The following is a 23,620-nucleotide window of genomic DNA, read 5'->3' on the forward strand; positions in this document are numbered from 1 at the left end:
GACAATTTGCCCGGTCAGTATTCGACCACACGGTCCCATGTGGCTCAGTTGGTAGAGCATGGTTTTTGCAACGCCAGGGTTGTGGGTTCGATTCCCACGGGGGACCAGTACGGAGAAAAAAATAACTAAAAATGTATGAAATGTATGTATTCACTACTGTAAGTCGCTCTGGATAAGAGCGTCTGCTAAATGACTAAAATGTAAGTTTAGATTAGAGAATGATTTTTTTTTTAAACGCTGATGCCGATACCGATCGTTGGGGGTCAAGGAGGCCGATATTTTAATGCCGATAATAAATATAATTAAATGTTAACATTTTGATGAGGCATTTTTACACGAGGGCCTTCCCAGAATCTGTGATATCAGTGAGGAAGTCCTGTGAGTGACATTCATGATGTTACTCCAACATGTAAATATTTCCCCAATCGTCTTCAGGGTAAAAAGCCTTTCCTGTTTTGACACTTCTCAAGAAAACATCCGCTTTCAAAGAATTTCACAAAAGTTTACTTAAAGCTAACTGTATGACTTCAAATCAGCAAGTTGGATGCAGTGAAAAAAAGGACAAACTACACATCCATTAAAACAGCTTTCGCTTTGTCATTAAGGGGTAATGTGTGTCGATTGATGAGGAAAAAATATTTATTTCATCATTTTTAGAACAGGGTTGTAACGTAACAAAATGTGTAAAAAGTTAAGGGGTCTGAATACTTTCCGAATGGGCTGGTCACACCTCCATCCCTAGTACCTGGTCACACCTCCATCCCTAGTACCTGGTCACACCTCCATCCCTAGTACCTAGTCACACCTCCATCCCTAGTACCTGGTCACACCTCCATCCCTAGTACCTGGTCACACCTCCATCCCTAGTGCCTGGTCATACCTCCATCCCTAGTACCTGGTCACACCTCCATCCCCAGTACCTGGTCCCACCTCCATCCCTAGTCACACCTCCATCCCTAGTACCTGGTCCCACCTCCATCCCTAGTACCTGGTCATACCTCCATCCCCAGTACCTGGTCACACCTCCATCCCTAGTACCTGGTAACACGTCCATCCCTAGTGCCTGGTCCCACCTCCATCCCTAGTACCTGGTCACACCTCCATCCCCAGTACCTGGTCATACCTCCATCCCTAGTACCTGGCCCCACCTCCATCCCTAGTCACACCTCCATCCCTAGTACCTGGTCCCACCTCCATCCCTAGTCACACCTCCATCCCTAGTACCTGGTCACACCTCCATCCCTAGTACCTGGTCACACCTCCATCCCTAGTACCTGGTCATACCTCCATCCCTAGTACCTGGTCACACCTCCATCCCTAGTACCTGGTCACACCTCCATCCCTAGTACCTGGTCACACCTCCATCCCTAGTACCTGGTCACACCTCCATCCCCAGTACCTGGTCACACCTCCATCCCTAGTACCTGGTCACACCTCCATCCCTAGTACCTGGTCCCACCTCCATCCCTAGTACCTGGTCACACCTCCATCCCTAGTACCTGGTCCCACCTCCATCCCTAGTCACACCTCCATCCCTAGTACCTGGTCACACCTCCATCCCTAGTACCTGGTCACACCTCCATCCCCAGTACCTGGTCATACCTCCATCCCTAGTACCTGGTCCCACCTCCATCCCTAGTACCTGGTCACACCTCCATCCCTAGTCACACCTCCATCCCTAGTACCTGGTCCCACCTCCATCCCTAGTACCTGGTCACACCTCCATCCCTAGTACCTAGTCCCACCTCCATCCCTAGTACCTGGTCACACCTCCATCCCTAGTACCTGGTCCCACCTCCATCCCTAGTACCTGGTCACACCTCCATCCCTAGTACCTGGTCCCACCTCCATCCCTAGTACCTGGTCCCACCTCCATCCCTAGTACCTGGTCACACCTCCATCCCTAGTACCTGGTCACACCTCCATCCCTAGTACCTTGTCAAACCTCCATCCCTAGTACCTGGTCATACCTCCATCCCTAGTACCTGGTCCCACCTCCATCCCTAGTCACACCTCCATCCCTAGTACCTGGCCACACCTCCATCCCTAGTCACACCTCCATCCCTAGTACCTGGTCCCACCTCCATCCCTAGTACCTGGTCATACCTCCATCCCTAGTACCTGGTCATACCTCCATCCCTAGTACCTGGTCACACCTCCATCCCTAGTACCTGGTCACACCTCCATCCATCCCTAGTACCTGGTCCCACCTCCATCCCTAGTACCTGGTCATACCTCCATCCCTAGTACCTGGTCCCACCTCCATCCCTAGTACCTGGTCCCACCTCCATCCCTAGTACCTAGTCACACCTCCATCCCTAGTACCTGGCCACACCTCCATCCCTAGTCACACCTCCATCCCTAGTACCTGGTCCCACCTCCATCCCTAGTCACACCTCCATCCCTAGTACCTGGTCACACCTCCATCCCTAGTACCTGGTCACACCTCCATCCCTAGTACCTGGTCACACCTCCATCCCTAGTACCTGGTCCCACCTCCATCCCTAGTACCTGGTCCCACCTCCATCCCTAGTACCTGGTCACACCTCCATCCCTAGTGCCTGGTCCCACCTCCATCCCTAGTACCTGGTCACACCTCCATCCCTAGTACCTGGTCACACCTCCATCCCTAGTACCTGGTCCCACCTCCATCCCTAGTCACACCTCCATCCCTAGTACCTGGTCCCACCTCCATCCCTAGTCACACCTCTATCCCTAGTACCTGGTCACACCTCCATCCCTAGTACCTGGTCACACCTCCATCCCTAGTACCTGGTCCCACCTCCATCCCTAGTCACACCTCCATCCCTAGTACCTGGTCACACTTCCATCCCTAGTCACACCCCATCATCCCTAGTACCTGGTCACACCTCCATCCCTAGTACCTGGTCACACCTCCATCCCTAGTACCTGGTCACACCTCCATCCATAGTACCTGGTCACACCTCCATCCCTAGTACCTGGCCACACCTCCATCCCTAGTACCTGGTCACACCTCCATCCCTAGTACCTGGTCATACCTCCATCCCTAGTACCTGGTCACACCTCCATCCCTAGTCACACCTCCATCCCTAGTACCTGGTCACACCTCCATCCCTAGTACCTGGTCCCACCTCCATCCCTAGTCACACCTCCATCCCTAGTACCTGGTCCCACCTCCATCCCTAGTACCTAGTCACACCTCCATCCCTAGTACCTGGTCACACCTCCATCCCTAGTACCTGGTCCCACCTCCATCCCTAGTACCTGGTCACACCTCCATCCCTGGTACCTGGTCACACCTCCATCCCTAGTACCTGGTCACACCTCCATCCCTAGTACCTGGTCACATCCATCCCTAGTACCTGGTCCCACCTCCATCCCTAGTACCTGGTCCCACCTCCATCCCTAGTGCCTGGTCCCACCTCCATCCCTAGTACCTGGTCACACCTCCTTCCCTAGTGCCTGGTCCCACCTCCATCCCTAGTACCTGGTCACACCTCCATCCCTAGTACCTGGTCACACCTCCATCCCTAGTACCTGGTCCCACCTCCATCCCTAGTCACACCTCCATCCCTAGTACCTGGTCCCACCTCCATCCCTAGTCACACCTCCATCCCTAGTACCTGGTCACACCTCCATCCCTAGTACCTGGTCACACCTCCATCCCTAGTACCTGGTCCCACCTCCATCCCTAGTCACACCTCCATCCTTAGTACCTGGTCACACCTCCATCCCTAGTCACACCCCATCATCCCTAGTACCTGGTCACACCTCCATCCCTAGTACCTGGTCACACCTCCATCACTAGTACCTGGTCACACCTTCATCCCTAGTACCTGGTCACACCTCCATCCCTAGTACCTGGCCACACCTCCATCCCTAGTAACTGGTCACACCTCCATCCCTAGTACCTGGTCACACCTCCATCCCTAGTCACACCTCCATCCCTAGTACCTGGTCACACCTCCATCCCTAGTACCTGGTCCCACCTCCATCCCTAGTCACACCTCCATCCCTAGTACCTGGTCCCACCTCCATCCCTAGTACCTAGTCACACCTCCATCCCTAGTACCTGGTCCCACCTCCATCCCTAGTACCTGGCCACACCTCCATCCTTAGTACCTGGTCACACCTCCATCCCTAGTACCTGGTCACACCTCCATCCCTAGTACCTGGTCACACCTCCATCCCTAGTACCTGGTCCCACCTCCATCCCTAGTACCTGGTCACACCTCCATCCCTAGTACCTGGTCATACCTCCATCCCCAGTACCTGGTCATACCTCCATCCCTAGTGCCTGGTCACACCTCCATCCCTAGTACCTGGTCACACCTCCATCCCTAGTCACACCTCCATCCCTAGTACCTGGTCATACCTCCATCCCTAGTACCTGGTCATACCTCCATCCCTAGTACCTGGTCCCACCTCCATCCCTAGTCACACCTCCATCCCTAGTACCTGGTCCCACCTCCATCCCTAGTACCTAGTCACACCTCCATCCTTAGTACCTGGTCACACCTCCATCCCTAGTACCTGGTCACACCTCCATCCCTAGTACCTGGTCACACCTCCATCCCTAGTACCTGGTCCCACCTCCATCCCTAGTACCTGGTCACACCTCCATCCCTAGTACCTGGTCACACCTCCATCCCTAGTACCTGGTCACACCTCCATCCCTAGTACCTGGTCACACCTCCATCCATCCCTAGTACCTGGTCAGAACATTCTACTTCCCATCCCATTGAGACAGGTAGAACACGCTGCTCTACTTCCCATCCCATTGAGACAGGTAGAACACGCTGCTCTACTTCCCACCCCATTGAGACAGGTAGAACACGCTGCTCTACTTCCCACCCCATTGAGACAGGTAGAACACGCTGCTCTACTTCCCACCCCATTGAGACAGGTAGAACACGCTGCTCTACTTCCCACCCCATTGAGACAGGTAGAACACGCTGCTCTACTTCCCACCCCATTGAGACAGGTAGAACACGCTGCTCTACTTCCCACCCCATTGAGACAGGTAGAACACGCTGCTCTACTTCCCATCCCATTGAGACAGGTAGAACACGCTGCTCTACTTCCCATCCCATTGAGACAGGTAGAACACGCTGCTCTACTTCCCACCCCATTGAGACAGGTAGAACACGCTGCTCTACTTCCCACCCCATTGAGACAGGTAGAACACGCTGCTCTACTTCCCATCCCATTGAGACAGGTAGAACACGCTGCTCTACTTCCCATCCCATTGAGACAGGTAGAACACGCTGCTCTACTTCCCACCCCATTGAGACAGGTAGAACACGCTGCTCTACTTCCCATCCCATTGAGACAGGTAGAACACGCTGCTCTACTTCCCATCCCATTGAGACAGGTAGAACACGCTGCTCTACTTCCCACCCCATTGAGACAGGTAGAACACGCTGCTCTACTTCCCACCCCATTGAGACAGGTAGAACACGCTGCTCTACTTCCCATCCCATTGAGACAGGTAGAACACGCTGCTCTACTTCCCATCCCATTGAGACAGGTAGAACACGCTGCTCTACTTCCCACCCCATTGAGACAGGTAGAACACGCTGCTCTACTTCCCACCCCATTGAGACAGGTAGAACACGCTGCTCTACTTCCCATCCCATTGAGACAGGTAGAACACGCTGCTCTACTTCCCATCCCATTGAGACAGGTAGAACACGCTGCTCTACTTCCCACCCCATTGAGACAGGTAGAACACGCTGCTCTACTTCCCACCCCATTGAGACAGGTAGAACACGCTGCTCTACTTCCCACCCCATTGAGACAGGTAGAACGCGCTGCTCTACTTCCCATCCCATTGAGACAGGTAGAACACGCTGCTCTACTTCCCATCCCATTGAGACAGGTAGAACGCGCTGCTCTACTTCCCACCCCATTGAGACAGGTAGAACGCGCTGCTCTACTTCCCATCCCATTGAGACAGGTAGAACACGCTGCTCTACTTCCCATCCCATTGAGACAGGTAGAACGCGCTGCTCTACTTCCCACCCCATTGAGACAGGTAGAACACGCTGCTCTACTTCCCACCCCATTGAGACAGGTAGAACACGCTGCTCTACTTCCCATCCCATTGAGACAGGTAGAACACGCTGCTCTACTTCCCACCCCATTGAGACAGGTAGAACACGCTGCTCTACTTCCCACCCCATTGAGACAGGTAGAACGCGCTGCTCTACTTCCCACCCCATTGAGACAGGTAGAACACGCTGCTCTACTTCCCACCCCATTGAGACAGGTAGAACGCGCTGCTCTACTTCCCACCCCATTGAGACAGGTAGAACACGCTGCTCTACTTCCCACCCCATTGAGACAGGTAGAACACGCTGCTCTACTTCCCACCCCATTGAGACAGGTAGAACACGCTGCTCTACTTCCCACCCCATTGAGACAGGTAGAACACGCTGCTCTACTTCCCACCCCATTGAGACAGGTAGAACACGCTGCTCTACTTCCCACCCCATTGAGACAGGTAGAACACGCTGCTCTACTTCCCACCCCATTGAGACAGGTAGAACACGCTGCTCTACTTCCCATCCCATTGAGACAGGTAGAACACGCTGCTCTACTTCCCATCCCATTGAGACAGGTAGAACACGCTGCTCTACTTCCCATCCCATTGAGACAGGTAGAACACGCTGCTCTACTTCCCATCCCATTGAGACAGGTAGAACACGCTGCTCTACTTCCCACCCCATTGAGACAGGTAGAACACGCTGCTCTACTTCCCACCCCATTGAGACAGGTAGAACACGCTGCTCTACTTCCCACCCCATTGAGACAGGTAGAACACGCTGCTCTACTTCCCACCCCATTGAGACAGGTAGAACACGCTGCTCTACTTCCCACCCCATTGAGACAGGTAGAACACGCTGCTCTACTTCCCACCCCATTGAGACAGGTAGAACACGCTGCTCTACTTCCCACCCCATTGAGACAGGTAGAACACGCTGCTCTACTTCCCACCCCATTGAGACAGGTAGAACACGCTGCTCTACTTCCCACCCCATTGAGACAGGTAGAACACGCTGCTCTACTTCCCACCCCATTGAGACAGGTAGAACACGCTGCTCTACTTCCCATCCCATTGAGACAGGTAGAACACGCTGCTCTACTTCCCACCCCATTGAGACAGGTAGAACACGCTGCTCTACTTCCCACCCCATTGAGACAGGTAGAACACGCTGCTCTACTTCCCACCCCATTGAGACAGGTAGAACACGCTGCTCTACTTCCCACCCCATTGAGACAGGTAGAACACGCTGCTCTACTTCCCATCCCATTGAGACAGGTAGAACACGCTGCTCTACTTCCCACCCCATTGAGACAGGTAGAACACGCTGCTCTACTTCCCACCCCATTGAGACAGGTAGAACACGCTGCTCTACTTCCCACCCCATTGAGACAGGTAGAACACGCTGCTCTACTTCCCACCCCATTGAGACAGGTAGAACACGCTGCTCTACTTCCCATCCCATTGAGACAGGTAGAACACGCTGCTCTACTTCCCACCCCATTGAGACAGGTAGAACACGCTGCTCTACTTCCCACCCCATTGAGACAGGTAGAACACGCTGCTCTACTTCCCACCCCATTGAGACAGGTAGAACACGCTGCTCTACTTCCCACCCCATTGAGACAGGTAGAACACGCTGCTCTACTTCCCACCCCATTGAGACAGGTAGAACACGCTGCTCTACTTCCCACCCCATTGAGACAGGTAGAACACGCTGCTCTACTTCCCACCCCATTGAGACAGGTAGAACACGCTGCTCTACTTCCCACCCCATTGAGACAGGTAGAACACGCTGCTCTACTTCCCACCCCATTGAGACAGGTAGAACACGCTGCTCTACTTCCCACCCCATTGAGACAGGTAGAACACGCTGCTCTACTTCCCACCCCATTGAGACAGGTAGAACACGCTGCTCTACTTCCCATCCCATTGAGACAGGTAGAACACGCTGCTCTACTTCCCACCCCATTGAGACAGGTAGAACACGCTGCTCTACTTCCCACCCCATTGAGACAGGTAGAACACGCTGCTCTACTTCCCACCCCATTGAGACAGGTAGAACACGCTGCTCTACTTCCCACCCCATTGAGACAGGTAGAACACGCTGCTCTACTTCCCACCCCATTGAGACAGGTAGAACACGCTGCTCTACTTCCCATCCCATTGAGACAGGTAGAACACGCTGCTCTACTTCCCACCCCATTGAGACAGGTAGAACACGCTGCTCTACTTCCCACCCCATTGAGACAGGTAGAACACGCTGCTCTACTTCCCATCCCATTGAGACAGGTAGAACACGCTGCTCTACTTCCCACCCCATTGAGACAGGTAGAACACGCTGCTCTACTTCCCACCCCATTGAGACAGGTAGAACACGCTGCTCTACTTCCCACCCCATTGAGACAGGTAGAACACGCTGCTCTACTTCCCACCCCATTGAGACAGGTAGAACACGCTGCTCTACTTCCCACCCCATTGAGACAGGTAGAACACGCTGCTCTACTTCCCACCCCATTGAGACAGGTAGAACACGCTGCTCTACTTCCCACCCCATTGAGACAGGTAGAACACGCTGCTCTACTTCCCACCCCATTGAGACAGGTAGAACACGCTGCTCTACTTCCCACCCCATTGAGACAGGTAGAACACGCTGCTCTACTTCCCACCCCATTGAGACAGGTAGAACACGCTGCTCTACTTCCCACCCCATTGAGACAGGTAGAACACGCTGCTCTACTTCCCACCCCATTGAGACAGGTAGAACACGCTGCTCTACTTCCCACCCCATTGAGACAGGTAGAACACGCTGCTCTCTCCTGTTGTAACTCCCCTCTTTTTCTTTCTCGGTCATCTCTCTCTTTCACTTTACAGTTTTTTTCTCTCTCCGTAGCGCTCCCCCCCTCAGGTGCAGGGTTTGGTTCCGGCCTACAGCGGCGAGACGGACAGCGAGGGAGAGGAGGGAGGAGAGAAGGATGAGAGGATGACAGACTGGGCTAAGCTAGCCTGTCTGCTGTGTAGGAGACAGTTCCCCAGCAAGGAGGCTCTCATACGACACCAACAGCTCTCAGAGCTACACAAGGTGCTTATAACATGCCTACGGAGTAACATAACGCTGACATGAAGCCACGATGTCATCTTTTACTATAACTATGTAATAAGACATTTTCCAAAGTGGTGGTTGACTTCCATATAAGGCCTGAACTGAAGTCGTTATGGCGGAGCGCTGTTTCTGATGTCAGAGCTGTTTGTGATGTCAGAGCTGTTTCTGATGTCAGAGCTGTTTCTGATGTCAGAGCTGTTTCTGATGTCAGAGAGCTGTTTCTGATGTCAGAGCTGTTTCTGATGTCAGAGCTGTTTCTGATGTCAGAGCTGTTTCTGATGTCAGAGCTGTTTCTGATGTCAGAGCTGTTTGTGATGTCAGAGCTGTTTCTGATGTCAGAGCTGTTTGTGATGTCAGAGCTGTTTCTGATGTCAGAGCTGTTTCTGATGTCAGAGCTGTTTCTGATGTCAGAGCTGTTTCTGATGTCAGAGCTGTTTCTGATGTCAGAGAGCTGTTTCTGATGTCAGAGCTGTTTCTGATGTCAGAGCTGTTTCTGATGTCAGAGCTGTTTGTGATGTCAGAGCTGTTTCTGATGTCAGAGCTGTTTGTGATGTCAGAGAGCTGTTTCTGATGTCAGAGCTGTTTGTGATGTCAGAGCTGTTTCTGATGTCAGAGCTGTTTCTGATGTCAGAGAGCTGTTTCTGATGTCAGAGAGCTGTTTCTGATGTCAGAGCTGTTTCTGATGTCAGAGCTGTTTGTGATGTCAGAGAGCTGTTTCTGATGTCAGAGCTGTTTCTGATGTCAGAGCTGTTTGTGATGTCAGAGAGCTGTTTCTGATGTCAGAGAGCTGTTTCTGATGTCAGAGCTGTTTCTGATGTCAGAGCTGTTTCTGATGTCAGAGCTGTTTGTGATGTCAGAGCTGTTTGTGATGTCAGAGAGCTGTTTCTGATGTCAGAGCTGTTTCTGATGTCAGAGCTGTTTCTGATGTCAGAGCTGTTTGTGATGTCAGAGAGCTGTTTCTGATGTCAGAGCTGTTTGTGATGTCAGAGAGCTGTTTGTGATGTCAGAGCTGTTTCTAGTGATGTGAAAGGAGGTTTTCCATAGGAGTTCCACTTCAACTCCCGTACGGACTCGGGAGAGGCGAAGGTCGAGAGCCGTGTGTCCTCCGAAACACGACCCAAACAAGCCGCACTGCTTCTTGACACAACGCGCGCGTCCAACCCGGAAGCCGGCCGCACCAATGTGTCGGAGGAAACACCGTACACCTGGCGACCTGGTCAGCGTGCACTGCACCCGGCCCGCCACAGGAGTCGCTAGAGCGCGATGGGACGAGGATATCCCTGCCGGCCAAACCCTCCCCCTAACCCGGACGACGCTGGGCAAAATTGTGCACCGCCTCATGGGTCTCCCAGTCGCGGCCGGCTACGACAGAGCCTGGACTCGAACCCAGAATCTCTGGTGGCACAGCTAGCACTGCGATGCAGTGCCTTAGACCACTGCACCACCCGGGAGGCAGTCCCAGTTTAACTTGACTGTTAATCTACAGTCCCAGTTTATCTTGACTGTTAATCTACAGTCCCAGTTTAATTTGACTGTTAATCTACAGTCCCAGTTTAATTTGACTGTTAATCTACAGTCCCAGTTTAATTTGACTGTTAATCTACAGTCCCAGTTTAATTTGACTGTTAATCTACAGTCCCAGTTTATCTTGACTGTTAATCTACAGTCCCAGTTTAATTTGACTGTTAATCTGCCGTCCCAGTTTAATTTGACTGTTAATCTACAGTCCCAGTTTATCTTGACTGTTAATCTACAGTCCCAGTTTATCTTGACTTTTAATCTACAGTCCCAGTTTATCTTGACTGTTAATCTACAGTCCCAGTTTAATTTGACTGTTAATCTACAGTCCCAGTTTAACTTGACTGTTAATCTACAGTCCCAGTTTATCTTGACTGTTAATCTACAGTCCCAGTTTATCTTGACTGTTAATCTACTGTGACCTTTATCTTGACTATTTATCTACCGTGATCTTTAGCCTTCAGTTTAACCCCGTAACCCCTATCCGAGTGGGGTATTCCAGAAAAACAGGATTATTAAATCAACCAGCTAATTTTGATCCTTCTTTCTGGAACATATCCCCTTGGCCTCTGACTAACCTTTAACCTCTTCATCTCCTCCCTCAGCAAAACCTGGAGCAGCGGAGGTCACAGCAAGAGGGGGGTATAGGGGCGGGGGTGGGGGGCGGGGGCGGGGCGGGGGAGAGGAAAGACAAAGGAGGGCCGTCCACAGAGCCACCAGACCCCAAGAAGAGGAAGTACAGCCCGCTGTAAGCACTGCTGTCTACACACACACACACACACACACACACACACACACACACACACACACACACACACACACACACACACACACACACACACACACACACACACACACACACACACACACACACACAAACTCAGCCGACACATATACACACAGACAAACTTCCACACCTAACACATTCTCTCCCTCTCTCTCCATCGCCTCTCTCTCTCTCTCTCTCTCTCTCTCTCTCTCTCGCTCTCGCTCCATCCATCTCTCCTTATCTTTCTGCAGTGATGGTACGGCTGGCAATAGTCTAGGTGCCAGGATGCTGCAGGGAGGGGGTGAAGAAAGGACTGCTGCTACGTAACATGCAAGTGGACTGACCCCTGACCTTTAAACCTCTATCCTCTAACCCCTGACATTCGACCATCACACAGGACTAGGCTCCCTAGGTACAGATCAGCTTCTCCTCCCCCCTAATCCTAACCTTAACCCTTTACACTCGAACCCGTATCCGGGTTGAAAATGGCAGATTTGGGCACCAATAGATACCTATTATGAGTGTTGACTGGCAGACGTTCTGAACTTGAGCACCTCATCCAACGTAAAGCCCCCCGTCCGTCCCTCCTCGTAACTTTTTGCAAATGTTTTGTTTGTCTGAGTGAGGAAAATGCTGTAAATTAAGATGACAATATTGCATTTTGTTGAGGATTAGAATAAATATCGCTTTGATGTCATACAACACCTGTGAGTCCAGTTACCAGACGACTTGTCGTCATACCCCTGGGTTGTTCTGAACAGAATGAGACTGCGTTTACCACTGCACACGCACCTGAATGCAGTCCTGACTCCTTTCTCTGCACACCAACATGGCAATATGCTTCTCTGAATTGCCTTGTGAAAGCTCAAGGTCATATTTTATAACTTAGCTAGTCATGTTGGCAGCAGAACAGGCTTTCACATGATTCCCACCTGACCCAGGTTGCTATTTATAATGACAGTGTTTGGTTTACCTAAACAACAACAGTAAATGTGTGATGGAGGGGAGGAAGGACTGTGTTCCAACCAAAACAACTACAAGTGTGTTTGCTGTAGTTCCTCAACGGTCCAGCTAGGAGAGCTCAAACAAGCACCTTATAGCTGAAGACTCTTCTTTAAGTCATAAAAAAATGCATTGAAATGACTTAGGAACTATGCACAGTTTGGAGAGGTGTGTGGCCACATGGAAACCTCAGTTAGACCTCTCACTCAAACCTTTTACATACATTTGTCTAAAGTTGCACCTACCCCACATTTTCCAGGAATATTCTTAACATGTTACTGAATGTATCCAGAGTATTTTAGATTTCGTTATCAACAAATAAGGTGAAAACTAGAGTAAATGTAAAATGCACATGTTTGGATTCAGTCTTCTGTCAGGTGAACTGTTGTGTCCTAAATAATTTCCCCCTTTCAGTTGTTACCATGGTAATGCATATGCTTTAAATATTTCATCTGTAAGTAAATTCAGCCCTGTCCATGTAGGCCAATTCCCACGAGTGTAAAGGGTTAACAGGAAGTGTGTGTGTGTGGGGGGACTGACCCTGGATGAGCATTTAGTGGAAACTGTATCCTACTCCTCATACAGACCGGGACCCGTTACTCTCCTCTACCACTACTACATAGATATATAGATATAGATAGACAGAACTGGGACCATCTGCTCTCCTGTATCACTACTACATAGATATATATATAGATATAGATAGATAGATAGGCTCCTGTTTTTAAATTCTACATCGGAAGGAAGGAACCGATGCAGTGTGGCCTGGTTGTCACGGAAAACTTCTTAAATCTGATCGCGGCGCAGGACCTGCACCTTTCACTTGGGCTGCAGGGCGATACGGGACATCAACACTATATGAGATCAACGCTGTGGGAGAGCGACGCTGTGGGAGATCAACGCTACGGGAGAGCAACGCCACGGGAGAGCAACGCCACGGGAGAGCAACGCTGTAGGAGAGCAACGCTACGGGAGAGCAACGCCACGGGAGAGCAACGCTGTAGGAGATCAACGCCACGGGAGATCAACGCCACGGGAGAGCAACGCCACGGGAGAGCAACGCTACGGGAGAGCAACGCTACGGGAGAGCAACGCCACGGGAGAGCAACGCTACGGGAGAGCAACGCTACGGTAGAGCAACGCCACGGGAGATCAACGCTACGGGAGAGCAACGCCACGGGAGAGCAACACTACGGGAGACCAACGCCACGGGAGAGCAACGCTACGGGAGAGCAACGCTACGGGAGAGCAACGCCACGGAGATCAACGCCACGGGAGAGCAACGCCGTGGGAGAGCAACGCTGTAGGAGATCAACGCTACGGGAGAGCAACGCTGTAGGAGATCAACGCCACGGGAGATCAACGCCGTGGGAGATTAACGCTGTGGGAGATCAACGCTACGGGAGAGCAACGCCACGGGAGAGCAACGCCACGGGAGATCAACGCCACGGGAGATCAACGCCGTGGGAGATTAACGCTGTGGGAGAGCGACGCCACGGGAGAGTGACGCCACGGGAGATCAACGCTACGGGAGATCAACGCTACGGGAGATCAACGCCACGGGAGAGCAACGCTATGGGAGAGCGACGCCACGGGAGAGCAACGCTACGGGAGATCAACGCTACGGGAGAGCAACGCCACGGGAGAGCAACGCCACGGGAGATCAACGCCACGGGAGAGCAACGCCACGGGAGAGCAACACTACGGGAGACCAACGCCACGGGAGAGCAACGCTACGGTAGAGCAACGCCACGGGAGATCAACGCTACAGGAGAGCAACGCCACGGGAGAGCAACACTACGGGAGACCAACGCCACGGGAGAGCAACGCTACGGTAGAGCAACGCCACGGGAGATCAACGCTACGAGAGATCAACGCCACGGGAGATCAACGCCGCGGGAGAGCGACGCTACGGGAGAGCAACGCTGCGGGAGATCAACGCTGTGGGAGAGCAACGCCACGGGAGATCAACGCCGTGGGAGAGCAACGCCACGGGAGATCAACGCTGTGGGAGAGCAACGCTACGGGAGATCAACGCCACGGGAGATCAATATGGAGGTGATCACCAACAGTAAGCCAGCCATGGACGATAGAAAAAGGAGTTTTAGATTCACGAAAGATAACCGTCAATTCATCACGTTTGTTTGATTGGGTTCTGTATGTGCGGCTTTGATATCATACAGGGAGTGAAAGGACTATGTTTCTAATAGCAGCCCCTCGCGGCACCCTATTCCTGCACTACTTTTGACCAGGGCCCATAGCTCTATGTAGGGAATAGGGTGCCAAGTAGTCTGAAATGGCACCCTAATTCCCTACAGGCCCTGGTCAAAAGTAGTGCACTATATAGGGAATAGGGTGCCATTTGGGATGAATATTAAGTGTCTGAAATGGTATCCTAATTCCCTACAGGCCCTGGTCAAAAGTAGTGCGCTATATAGGGAATAGGGTGCCATTTGGGATTTAACTTAGACAGTGTGAGGATTTTAGAATGAGCACTTTTTTAAAAAACTTTTTACCCAGATAGAGATGTGGACAGAACATTCTGGTAGTGATCTGGCCTCCCATGGACAGTATATCACACTAACAAGGTATCAGGTGTGAACCAATAGTAATATCATTCTGATATGTGTGTAAAATGGAATTTGTAGTAAATGCATATTGTAATATAGTATTTGGTTCTGGGGGGGAAAAAAAGAGATTTGGTTCGTCTTTTGTATTTGAAATACTGACTATCGTGATCTTTGTCTCATTTTTATAACGTTATTTGTTTGATCGGGTATGGCTGTCAGATCTCAATCTTTCAAATTACAAAGCTACAAATCTTTTAACCCCACTATAACTTAATAGTACCTTGATAATCCTCAGATTTTAACCCCACTATAACTTAAAAGTACCTTGATCATTTTAACCCTACAATTGACTTGTGTGATTAACTGGTTTGGTTGACTGGTTTGATTTACTGATGTGATTGACTGGTTTGGTTGACTGGTTTCATTTACTGATGTGATTTACTGGCGTGATTGACTGGTTTGCTGCAGAAATGTTTTGGTACCCTTCCCCCAGATCTGAGCCTCGACACAATCCTGTCTCGGAGCTCTACGGACAATTCCTTCGACCTGATGGCTTGGTTTTTGCTCTGACATGCACTGTCAACTGTGGGACTTTATATAGACAGGTGTGTGCCTTTCCAAATCATGTCCAATCAATTGAATTTACCACAGGTGGACTCCAAATAAAGTTATAGAAACATCTCAAGGATGATCAATGGAAACAGAATGCACCTGAGCTCAATTTCGAGTCTAATAGCAAAGGGTCTGAATACTTATGTAAATAAAGTATTTCTGGTTTTTATTTCTAAAAACTTGTTTTCTCTTTGTCATTATGGGGTGTTGTGTGTATATTGATGAGGATAAAAATAAGTTGTATACATTTTAGAATAACAGGCTGTCTACACCGCTCGCGTTGCAAAATAAATTTAGAGATCTATGTTATTCAATTATTGCACCCACACTGCTCACGCGCGCAACGAGCGTCTGCGTTGCCAAGGGCTAAAATAGAAGTCAGTTCTATTTCTGACGCAGATCGCGCTGCAAGTCCTGCCTCTCCCATCTCCTCATTGGTTTGTAGAAGCAGGTACCCACATGCCATCTCCTCATTGGTTATACCCACGTGGGTGACTGAAAGACGAACGAGGTCAGTGGCGGTAATGCACCTAATTTATGAAAGTTGCCAATCGCGATATAAAGTCAAGAGAAGAAAAAGCCTGGAAGGAGGAGAGATGACTAGAAACGATTCAGTTGACCGTTTTATGTGTGGATTAATTGTCGGAGTAGAGGACCTTGTGCATTTCAGGTAAAATAACAACTCAATGTTTATATTCCAGGACAAATTAGCTAGCAACAGCAAGCTAGCAAAATAGGACAAATTAGTTAGCAAGTGCAAGCTAGCTAGCTGTGTACGGAGGCGAAGCCAGGTGCAGGAGATCAGAAGGTAGTAAATAGGCGCACTTTAATTCCGGTCAAAAATGACAGCACATAACAACATAAGCGTTCCAAAAAACACGGAACTTAACAAAAGTATAGCGCCTGACGATACCCACATAACAATAAACAATTACACACAAAGTCATGGAGGGGAAACAGAGGACTAAATACATTTATGCACGATGGCGCACGCGCACAGCCGGTTTGGGTTCCATGTACCACGGGTATAACCAATGAGGAGACGGCATGTGGGTACCTGCTTCTATAAACCAATGAGGAGATGGGAGAGGCAGGACTTGCAGCGCGATCTGCATCAGAATTAGAACTGACTTCTATTTTAGCCCTTGGCAACGCAGACGCTCCTTGAGCGCATGCGCGCGAGCAGTGTGGGTGCAATAATTGAATAATATAGATTTCTAAATTTATTTTGCAACGCTCGGCGCACGCTGACACGAAGCGGTGTAGTCAGCCTGTAAGGCTGTAACGTAACAAAAAGTGGAACAAGTCGAGGGGTCTGAATACTTTCCGAATGCATCGTGTTGATGTTCTCCGTATCCAGAATGATTTAGCAGTGCATAGTGCTGGAACAGGTTTCCTGTTACATTCATCAGAGGTGTAGGGAGGGTGGTCTATGAATTTTAAAAAATTAAAAAAAGTAATTATACAGATGATTAACAAAACATACACACAACAGTATTCATACCTTGTTTTTTGTTGTGAATGAAAAAAACGTGTGTTGATAATGGTTTTCATACACATACCTTGTCCATAATGTAGAGGCCTATGGGATTTTCACTGAAGAGGTAAGGGAGGAGGATGGTAAACGTGATCTGCATAACATACCAACACTAACTGACATACCTTTTGTATGCCTCCTCGTCTGCATACCTGCAGACACAGACACAAAGGTGAGCACTTCAGTCATCTTCACCCAATACAGCTATCCTTCAACATATTCTTATAGCCTACATATTCTTACCTCTTTGTTGATTGATATCCATTGAATTGCTTGCCTAACTTCCTCAGTAGACTAGAGTATTACTTTATTAATCCCAACTTGGGGAATTTGTTTTATCACAGCATGCATCATCAATGACTTACAAGGACAGGACACGTAACAATGATGTAAGCTTCCTTATAATGAAGTCTGGATTGGGCTTTTTTTAGTCGACACCGTTGGGAATTCAACTTCCAGTTCAGTTTGTTGTCCACTATTACATTTATAAGAGTTAACAGTACCAATCTCTTCACAATTAATAGAAATGGGATTAAAAATATCTTAAATTTTCCCTCAAATCTACCACTCGCTCCTTGGTCTTCAATGGATTCAGGTCCAGGTAATTGGCCTCACACCATTTTACAAAGGGCTCTGTTATCCCTGTGATGAGCAGAGTCTCCTCTCACCACACAGCTGACTATAGCTGTCTCCTCTCATCACACAGCTGATTATAACAGTCTCCTCTCCTCACACAGCTGATTATAGCAGTCTCCTCTCACCACACAGCTGATTATAACAGTCTCCTCTCATCACACAGCTGATTATAACAGTCTCCTCTCCTCACACAGCTGATTATAGCAGTCTCCTCTCACCACACAGCTGATTATAACAGTCTCCTCTCATCACACAGCTGACTATAGCAGTCTCCTCTCATCACACAGCTGACTATAGCAGTCTCCTCTCATCACACAGCTGACTATAGCAGAGTCTCCTCTCATTACACAGCTAACTATAGCAGTCTCCTCTCACCACACAGCTGACTATAACAGTCTCCTCTCATCACACAGCTGACTATAACAGTCTCCTCTCATCACACAGCTGACTATAACAGTCTCCTCTCATCACACAGCTGACTATATCAGAGTCTCCTCTCATCACACAGCTGACTATAACAGAGTCTCCTCTCATCACACAGCTGACTATAGCAGAGTCTCCTCTCATTACACAGCTGACTATAGCAGTCTCCTCTCATCACACAGCTGATTATAGCAGTCTCCTCTCATCACACAGCTGACTATAGCAGAGTCTCCTCTCATTACACAGCTGACTATAACAGTCTCCTCTCATCACACAGCTGACTATAGCAGTCTCCTCTCATCACACAGCTGACTATAGCAGTCTCCTCTCATTACACAGCTGACTATAGCAGTCTCCTCTCACCACACAGCTGAATATAACAGAGTCTCCTCTCATCACACAGCTGACTATAACAGTCTCCTCTCATCACACAGCTGATTATAACAGTCTCCTCTCATCACACAGCTGACTATAACAGTCTCCTCTCATCACACAGCTGATTATAACAGTCTCCTCTCATCACACAGCTGACTATAACAGTCTCCTCTCATCACACAGCTGACTATAGCAGAGTCTCCTCTCATCACACAGCTGACTATAACAGAGTCTCCTCTCATCACACAGCTGATTATAGCAGTCTCCTCTCATCACACAGCTGACTATAACAGAGTCTCCTCTCATCACACAGCTGACTATAACAGTCTCCTCTCATCACACAGCTGACTATAGCAGTCTCCTCTCATCACACAGCTGACTATAGCAGAGTTTCCTCACATCACACAGCTGACTATAGCAGAGTCTCCTCTCATTACACAGCTGACTATAACAGTCTCCTCTCATCACACAGCTGACTATAGCAGTCTCCTCTCATCACACAGCTGACTATAACAGTCTCCTCTCATCACACAGCTGACTATAGCAGTCTCCTCTCATCACACAGCTGACTATAGCAGAGTTTCCTCACATCACACAGCTGACTATAGCAGAGTCTCCTCTCATCACACAGCTGACTATAGCAGTCTCCTCTCATCACACAGCTGACTATAACAGTCACCTCTCATCACACAGCTGACTATAGGAGAGTCTCCTCTCATCACACAGCTGACTATATCAGTCTCCTCTCATCACACAGCTGACTATAGCAGTCTCCTCTCATCACACAGCTGACTATAACAGTCTCCTCTCATCACACAGCTGACTATAACAGTCTCCTCTCATCACACAGCTGACTATAGCAGTCTCCTCTCATCACACAGCTGACTATAACAGTCTCCTCTCATCACACAGCTGATTATAACAGTCTCCTCTCATCACACAGCTGACTATAGCAGTCTCCTCTCACCACACAGCTGACTATAGCAGAGTCTCCTCTCATCAAACAGCTGACTATAACAGTCTCCTCTCATCACACAGCTGACTATAGCAGTCTCCTCTCATCACACAGCTGACTATAGCAGTCTCCTCTCATCACACAGCTGACTATAGCAGTCTCCTCTCATCACACAGCTGACTTTAACAGTCTCCTCTCATCACACAGCTGACTATAGCAGTCTCCTCTCATCACACAGCTGACTATAGCAGTCTCCTCTCATCACACAGCTGACTATAGCAGTCTCCTCTCATCACACAGCTGACTATAGCAGTCTCCTCTCATCACACAGCTGACTATAGCAGTCTCCTCTCATCACACAGCTGACTATAGCAGAGTCTCCTCTCATTACACAGCTAACTATAGCAGTCTCCTCTCACCACACAGCTGACTATAACAGTCTCCTCTCATCACACAGCTGATTATAACAGAGTCTCCTCTCATCACACAGCTGACTATAACAGTCTCCTCTCATCACACAGCTGACTATAACAGTCTCCTCTCATCACACAGCTGACTATAACAGTCTCCTCTCATCACACAGCTGACTATATCAGAGTCTCCTCTCATCACACAGCTGACTATAACAGAGTCTCCTCTCATCACACAGCTGACTATAGCAGAGTCTCCTCTCATTACACAGCTGACTATAGCAGTCTCCTCTCATCACACAGCTGATTATAGCAGTCTCCTCTCATCACACAGCTGACTATAGCAGAGTCTCCTCTCATTACACAGCTGACTATAACAGTCTCCTCTCATCACACAGCTGACTATAGCAGTCTCCTCTCATCACACAGCTGACTATAGCAGTCTCCTCTCATTACACAGCTGACTATAGCAGTCTCCTCTCACCACACAGCTGAATATAACAGAGTCTCCTCTCATCACACAGCTGACTATAACAGTCTCCTCTCATCACACAGCTGATTATAACAGTCTCCTCTCATCACACAGCTGACTATAACAGTCTCCTCTCATCACACAGCTGATTATAACAGTCTCCTCTCATCACACAGCTGACTATAACAGTCTCCTCTCATCACACAGCTGACTATAGCAGAGTCTCCTCTCATCACACAGCTGACTATAACAGAGTCTCCTTTCATCACACAGCTGACTATAACAGTCTCCTCTCATCACACAGCTGACTATAGCAGAGTTTCCTCACATCACACAGCTGACTATAGCAGTCTCCTCTCATTACACAGCTGACTATATCAGTCTCCTCTCATCACACAGCTGACTATAGCAGAGTCTCCTCTCATTACACAGCTGACTATAACAGTCTCCTCTCATCACACAGCTGACTATAACAGTCTCCTCTCATCACACAGCTGACTATAGCAGTCTCCTCTCATCACACAGCTGACTAACAGTCTCCTCATCACACAGCTGACTATAGCAGTCTCCTCTCATCACACAGCTGACTATAGCAGTCTCCTCTCATCACACAGCTGACTATAGCAGAGTCTCCTCTCATCACACAGCTGACTATAGCAGAGTCTCCTCTCATTACACAGCTGACTATAGCAGTCTCATCTCATCACACAGCTGACTATAACAGAGTCTCCTCTCATCACACAGGTGATTATAGCAGTCTCCTCTCATCACACAGCTGACTATAACAGAGTCTCCTCTCATCACACAGCTGACTATAACAGTCTCCTCTCATCACACAGCTGACTATAGCAGTCTCCTCTCATCACACAGCTGACTATAGCAGAGTTTCCTCACATCACACAGCTGACTATAGCAGAGTCTCCTCTCATTACACAGCTGACTATAACAGTCTCCTCTCATCACACAGCTGACTATAGCAGTCTCCTCTCATCACACAGCTGACTATAACAGTCTCCTCTCATCACACAGCTGACTATAGCTGTCTCCTCTCATTACACAGCTGACTATAGCAGAGTCTCCTCTCATCACACAGCTGACTATAGCAGTCTCCTCTCATCACACAGCTGACTATAACAGTCACCTCTCATCACACAGCTGACTATAGGAGAGTCTCCTCTCATCACACAGCTGACTATATCAGTCTCCTCTCATCACACAGCTGACTATAGCAGTCTCCTCTCATCACACAGCTGACTATAACAGTCTCCTCTCATCACACAGCTGACTATAACAGTCTCCTCTCATCACACAGCTGACTATAGCAGTCTCCTCTCATCACACAGCTGACTATAACAGTCTCCTCTCATCACACAGCTGATTATAACAGTCTCCTCTCATCACACAGCTGACTATAGCAGTCTCCTCTCACCACACAGCTGACTATAGCAGAGTCTCCTCTCATCAAACAGCTGACTATAACAGTCTCCTCTCATCACACAGCTGACTATAGCAGTCTCCTCTCATCACACAGCTGACTATAGCAGTCTCCTCTCATCACACAGCTGACTATAGCAGTCTCCTCTCATCACACAGCTGACTTTAACAGTCTCCTCTCATCACACAGCTGACTATAGCAGTCTCCTCTCATCACACAGCTGACTATAGCAGTCTCCTCTCATCACACAGCTGACTATAGCAGTCTCCTCTCATCACACAGCTGACTATAACAGTCTCCTCTCATCACACAGCTGACTATAGCAGAGTTGTCAGAGAGTTTCTGTAAGTGGTTCAGTTTATGGGCAACGATGATCCAGCTAGTTAACATTAGCCTTCTACATCTACCTACATATTGAACTTCCTTCCTCTCAGGCCAGGGACACAACAATGTCAGAATGAATAGTTGGATCAGAATCGCCTTCATAATAATTGGCCAGTATGGAGAATTAATTCAAACCAGTCCAAATCCCTATCTCTATCCTTGGCTAATTTAGAAAAGGACCCATTTTTTTGGCTGGCTTACCACCGGATCACAACGACACAACGACATTCTAGTTTTTTTTTCTGTCAATGACGTTTGGCTTTTGCTGTCAAATCCAAGATGGCTTCCCTTGGCACTCTTTACTTTGGTGTGAAGTCAAATCCAAGATGGCTTCCCTTGACACTCTTTACTTTGGTGTGAAGTCAAATCCAAGATGGCTTCCCTTGACACTCTTTCTTTTGGTGTGAAGTCAAATCCAAGATGGCTTCCCTTGACACTTTTTTTGGTGCGCCAGAACCATTCACTGTTGAGCTCACTCAGTTTAGCTCAACACTGATTGGCTATTATTTAATACTTTTTTTTTTTTATCAAGGGGAGGCCAAATGCTCGCTGGCTTCCCTCTGCATTCAATGCTACTGGTGGCAACAATGTCATACTCTTTATGACCAGACAGCATCAGATAGATGGCCTACACATACAGAGACAGAGGGGCGCTGTTTCCCTCGCTCGGATGCTTTCTCCAGTGAGATACATTCAGCCTCTTGTGAATTGAAGGAAAATTATGAAACACAGAGAGACAAAATATACATAAAATGTTTTTATTTTTTTATTTTTTTATTGTTTTGGAGAAGCCTGGCTTCCCTTGGTATCCATGACTACATGCCACTGGCAGGTGCTTGTTGTGATCTCACCCTCGTGTTGCTAGGCAATGGCTGTCCTCCCATCTTGTTGGTCAGCAGGCAGAGGGGGTGGGGGTGGGGGGGGGTAGAAGGCTCCTCAACCTCGGTGGTCGGGCTAGCAGGCTGCTCGGTGAGCTCTCCATCAGTCTCAACATGGTGGTACACTGCTCTTGTCAGTGCCCAGACATTTTGAAATATCCACGCTGATCAAAGCATAGCCAACTAGATATAATTATTCAGTGAGACACTACCTAAACTTAACGAAGCTAGCTGTAGCTGTCTGCAAAGGTGAACAATCTTTTTCTCTTTCTGTGAAAGAAAAAAACTGTCAATTTGACCCCGCTCTGGGATCCAATGAGCTGCCTAAACAAGGGATTGAAGGCCGTATCATTATGACATTGGATGGCTAGGTCCCCAATCAGAATGTATTTTTTGTGATTTTTAACTACAAAATATTACATTATTACTTACGCCCTCCTACCCCCCTCAGATTATGAGCGTACACTGGCATATAGCCTTTGTTCCGGTCTGTGCTACTGGCAGGCTACACCG

General features: G+C 48.9%; 1 protein-coding gene across 1 annotated transcript in view; it reads left to right on the top strand.

Annotated features, from left to right (window-relative positions):
• Positions 1–11,849, top strand: part of LOC106591492 (RNA-binding protein 10) — a gene marked incomplete at its 5' end in the record, with an annotated part of 72,562 nt that extends 60,713 nt beyond the window's left edge. The window contains 3 exon segments of the mRNA XM_045713068.1: positions 8,922–9,110; positions 11,255–11,397; positions 11,670–11,849. Of these exon segments, the coding sequence (XP_045569024.1) occupies positions 8,922–9,110; positions 11,255–11,397; positions 11,670–11,745 (408 nt within the window).
• Between the last annotated feature and the right edge of the window lie 11,771 nt (positions 11,850–23,620).

The sequence above is a fragment of the Salmo salar genome, unplaced genomic scaffold (genome assembly GCF_905237065.1).
Source record: "Salmo salar unplaced genomic scaffold, Ssal_v3.1, whole genome shotgun sequence".
NCBI lineage: Eukaryota > Metazoa > Chordata > Actinopteri > Salmoniformes > Salmonidae > Salmo > Salmo salar.